The sequence below is a fragment of the Sinocyclocheilus rhinocerous genome, unplaced genomic scaffold (genome assembly GCF_001515625.1).
Source record: "Sinocyclocheilus rhinocerous isolate Xijiao unplaced genomic scaffold, SAMN03320098_v1.1 scaffold2232, whole genome shotgun sequence".
Classification (NCBI taxonomy): domain Eukaryota; kingdom Metazoa; phylum Chordata; class Actinopteri; order Cypriniformes; family Cyprinidae; genus Sinocyclocheilus; species Sinocyclocheilus rhinocerous.
In genome coordinates, this window is record NW_015662925.1 from 321,116 (window position 1) to 326,083 (window position 4,968).

General features: G+C 35.8%; 1 protein-coding gene across 1 annotated transcript in view; it reads right to left on the reverse strand.

Annotated features, from left to right (window-relative positions):
* Positions 1–4,968, reverse strand: part of LOC107728360 (KAT8 regulatory NSL complex subunit 3-like) — a 22,268-nt gene that overhangs the window by 11,615 nt on the left and 5,685 nt on the right. The window contains exons 3-4 of the mRNA XM_016538498.1: positions 1,182–1,367; positions 943–1,074 (exon numbers count right to left, since the gene is read on the reverse strand). Of these exons, the coding sequence (XP_016393984.1) occupies positions 943–1,074; positions 1,182–1,367 (318 nt within the window). The remainder of the gene's footprint in view (positions 1–942; positions 1,075–1,181; positions 1,368–4,968) is intronic.

A 4,968-nucleotide genomic window follows, 5' to 3' on the forward strand; every position in this document is an offset into this window, starting at 1 on the left:
TATTTAAAAGCGACGGAAAGCGAGGAAAAGAGGGAAAATTCAAACGAACTAAAAATTAACAATTGCTTTATGCCGAATTGCTGCTATTTCAAAGTGAAAGTAAAATGCGCACGCCGCTTTTACAAGCTATTTAAAAGCGAAGGAAAGCTAGAAAAAGAGGGAACGCCCCCGCGGTGATACCGGTATTACCGGTGTTGTCACACGTCGATTAACCGGTGGGAAAATTTCCTCACCGTCACAACCCTAACGCCTAACCACAAAATCCCAGCATAAACGCTCCTGATAAAATATGTGTTATTAAAGCATCAACATTCAAAACCCACTGTTATTTTTAACTAAAAGCAAGCATAGGCTGCGGCGTGCATGGTTTGGAATGGCAGAATGCGAGCAAAGAGCGCTCCCTTTATAATCTCTAAAAAGCTGACATCTCAGTTCATCGCGATCTCACAAAGCTCTGTTATACCACAATGAATATATGTACAATGAATCGTTCATAATAATGCTCATAATTCGTGTGTTAATGAGAGGATTCGTGAGCACGCAAATTTCAGCACTGCACAGGAACTCCGGCGTTTGAGCGGTGAGTGGATTAGACACCTCTGATTGGTCATTGCGTTCCAGAAATCAACAGATATGTCTGTGATTGGCTACATTGCTCAACGCTGCAAACACGTGTTATAAATAGAAACTCTGCCTACGCTTGCGCCTGTTAATCATTTTTAGTTTATATTAGTTGTTCTTGTTACAATAGATGAATAAAAATGTATTTGTTTTGAGATATTTTGTAAGAGTTCATCTTGAAATATCACCAACAACATAAAAGTTACATTTACTTTATAAGAAATAGTTTATATTTCACAGCAAAAAGACACATGACCCACGACCTGAAAGGGGACATTATTACAATTATATTAAAAGAACAAAATAAAGTGCAGTACATACTGGTTTGTTGTGTGATAGTACACCCACAGCAGGGTCCCATGGCCGCTTAAGGAGCAGAGAAAGAGCCTCAGCTCCTGCCGCTCCTGTTTTTACAGAGGATGACAGCAACATCCTGTCAATCAGGGATGGTACCTATAAGGGTAAATGTGGAGATGTCATAAGAGAAGAATAAAAAACAGTGTAACCTCTTCCTATGGACTCTACACAAACCGTGGTAATATGATAATAAGGCATCCCACCTTGCTTTTGAGTGTCTGCAGTACATCAAGGTAAGCGGCCAGCATAGCAAGACTCAAAGACTCCACAAGTGTGCTATGAAGCCACTGAGTCAGCTTTATGTCCCAGTTGATGCTGGCCAGAGCGTGGCGGACCTTACGAGCACATTTATCCACAGCTATTCTGCGTAAGACAGGTTCATTACTGGCCTGTGAAGAGCAGAGACAGAGTAAGAGAGAGAGCACTTTTGCATTAGAACAACCATCTATCCATCATGATGTTTCTCATTTGGTTTTGTGGCAGGTAAACAAATAGGATTATCAACTTTTAAAAAGGAACAATGCATCTCATATCTTTTGTTTGTTGACATCCAACTGATACTGATATTAGTAGCCTCGGGTAGGACTGGGCTATAAACAATCATATCGAGATCACGATAAAAGTTATGTTGATATCAATGATAAGCTCTGGACATTTTTACTCGATAAGGATTAATCTAACAGTCTATCACACACAGCAGAAATAAACACGACAGCAGCCAGTCGGTGCATGCCACTATAAGTCTGCATGATCTGTGCACGTCTGAGTGAATGAGTGGCATAGTTTCATCTACTACACAAACGCAAACATGTGACGCTTGCAGTGTTTTTAGCGTCTGTGTCTCAATATATAAGGAGGTAAACTTATCTCCAGAGCTGCTCTGAGAGTCACATTTATTTGAGAAAAACTACCATCAAACACACACTGAAACAAAGTAAAACTGAAAGATCTGCATGACAAACAATCAAAATAAAAGTTAAGTTTAACTTGAAGAAATTGTGACAGAAATATATTACTACTACTGTATACTAAAATTTACTTCTTAAAGTAATAATAATATTTTAAGGACTTTCATACAACCAAGATATTTTTCATCCAAATGAATTGTCATATTTTCATTTGATTACAATTTAAAAGATTGATTCAATTGTTAAAGTTTTATTAATACATTTAATTAGACACCATTTTGATGATAAAATTGTAATATATCATAAAACATAATCCAGAAAAAATAAAATGAAAGACACAAGCAAATTTAATGGGGCCCTAAATTAAAAGGTTGCTAGTCTTTGGAGTTCAATAGTGAACAAACAAGTTGTGTTTACATTCATTCTCAAGGTCTAAAAAACATGTGGAAAGTATTTTCTTCCCATTGTGATAAATAGCAATAGTGTATAAAATATATTGTGATCAGGTCATTTTAAATAAATGTGTTTTTTTACCAAATAGAGGTCTAGAGAAGACCAATCTGTGTGTATGTATATATATATATATATATAGAAAATTAAAGCACATCTGATTAAGGTATATTATTGTAAAAAAAATGTACTAAATAATTGAAATGATAAAAAGTTATGAATTAAAAAATAATTAAACCACTGAAATGGAAAAATTTAAATGGAAAACACAGAATTTGGGGAAAATAATACAAATATTATACAGAAATAATAATGAAAAAAATACAACAGCAAAATATAAGGGTCAAAAAATTTTACGTTTTAAAATTCAAATAAATTATTGTTAAATTGTACACGTTTCATGATTTCAATAAAAAAATAATTGATTGATTCACAAATTGTTAATGTTTTATGGTTTCATTTGATTACCACTATTTTTGCTAATAAATTTATATACAGTCATGTTCCAGAAAATTAAAGCACATCTGATTAAGGTATATTACTGTAAAAAATGTACTAAATAATTGAAATGATAAAATGTTATGAATTAAAAAATAATTAAACCACTGAAATGGAAAAATTTAAATGGAAAACACAGAATTTGGGGAAAATAATACAAATATTATACAGAAATAATAATGAAAAAAATACAACAGCAAAATATAAGGGTCAAAAAATTTTACGTTTTAAAATTCAATTTGAAAAACAAAAAAACATATCAAGTAATTCTATGATATCATAATTATTTCTTCCCTTCTCCTCTCTTGTCTGTAAACTGTAAATTACCAAACCTAAAGTGCCAAGAAGCAGGATGAGAGAATGAATTTCACCTACAAAAAAGGTAAGAAGATCTGATGTGGGATTTCGTATTTTACTCGGGTTGAGTTTTTCTTTTGTTTAAAAAAAAAAAATATGCACGTCAGGTTTGGGTAAGAAGTGATCAGGTACAGATCTTAGGACCCTTAGAAGACATCTAGTATACGGTCTAGGACAGGGGTCGGGAACCTTTTTTGACCAAAGAACCAATTTTTTTTTTTGGTTAATGCATTTTTCCAAAAGAGCCTACATATACATATATATATATATATATATAGCCTAAAATGATATAAAATGCATGTTTTTTTTTTCAATAACGTTTTAATAATAGTAACTTTATTAGGACCATGGAAACTAAAATACACAAATATGCAACTAACAATGGAAAACACAGAATTTGGGGAAAATAATACAAATATTATACAGAAATAATAATGAAAAAAATACAACAGCAAAATATAAGGGTCAAAAAATTTTACGTTTTAAAATTCAAATAAATTATTGTTAAATTGTACACGTTTCATGATTTCAATTAGACTTGATTACTAAAAATGTATTTGCCAAAAAAATTAATTAATTAAAACAAACAAGCGGAATTCATTTTGGAATCCATAGGGCCCTAAATAAAATAATCTAAATAATGAACATAGTTGCAAACCAGTGATGTAACATTTGTTTCAGGCAATCTGATCACAAGCAGACAGCGCTAGTGCGCTACACTATTATCAGACACATTTGAGCTCCAGGAGAAATGATTTGAGATGCTAACTTGCACTTGATAACTTGTGATCAGATCACCCAAAACAGGTGTCAATTCCAAGTGTAAACCAGGCAAAATATCTCCCGCCACTGATAATCCAGAATTCTTCACTCACACAGAAGGCTCCGGCTGCCGCCGCGGGGTGACGAACAGCATGCGGGTGGGCCGCGCGCTGCTGGCATCCGGGTGGGCATTCCAGGGTTTGGCATAGCTGTGGTCAAGAAACACGAGGTCCAACTCTCGCTCATGAACCGACAGCTGGAAGAGCAGGGACGTTCCCATCCTACGAGCCGACGTCTGGAAGTCTCTCTCTCCTCCAGGACGGAACATGGTCCTCAGGCCCCACACGGAGGCTCTGCGGTTCCTGCAAAAATGGGACGCTTGCACCGTAAACATCAACCCTGCAATGAATTAATTAATTAAAACAAACAAGCGGAATTCATTTTGGAATCCATAGGGCCCTAAATAAAATAATCTAAATAATGAACATAGTTGCAAACCAGTGATGTAACATTTGTTTCAGGCAATCTGATCACAAGCAGACAGCGCTAGTGCGCTACACTATTATCAGACACATTTGAGCTCCAGGAGAAATGATTTGAGATGCTAACTTGCACTTGATAACTTGTGATCAGATCACCCAAAACAGGTGTCAATTCCAAGTGTAAACCAGGCAAAATATCTCCCGCCACTGATAATCCAGAATTCTTCACTCACACAGAAGGCTCCGGCTGCCGCCGCGGGGTGACGAACAGCATGCGGGTGGGCCGCGCGCTGCTGGCATCCGGGTGGGCATTCCAGGGTTTGGCATAGCTGTGGTCAAGAAACACGAGGTCCAACTCTCGCTCATGAACCGACAGCTGGAAGAGCAGGGACGTTCCCATCCTACGAGCCGACGTCTGGAAAGCAATAGTGTATAAAATATATTGTGATCAGGTCATTTTAAATAAATGTGTTTTTTTACCAAATAGAGGTCTAGAGAAGACCAATCTGTGTGTATGTATATATATATATATA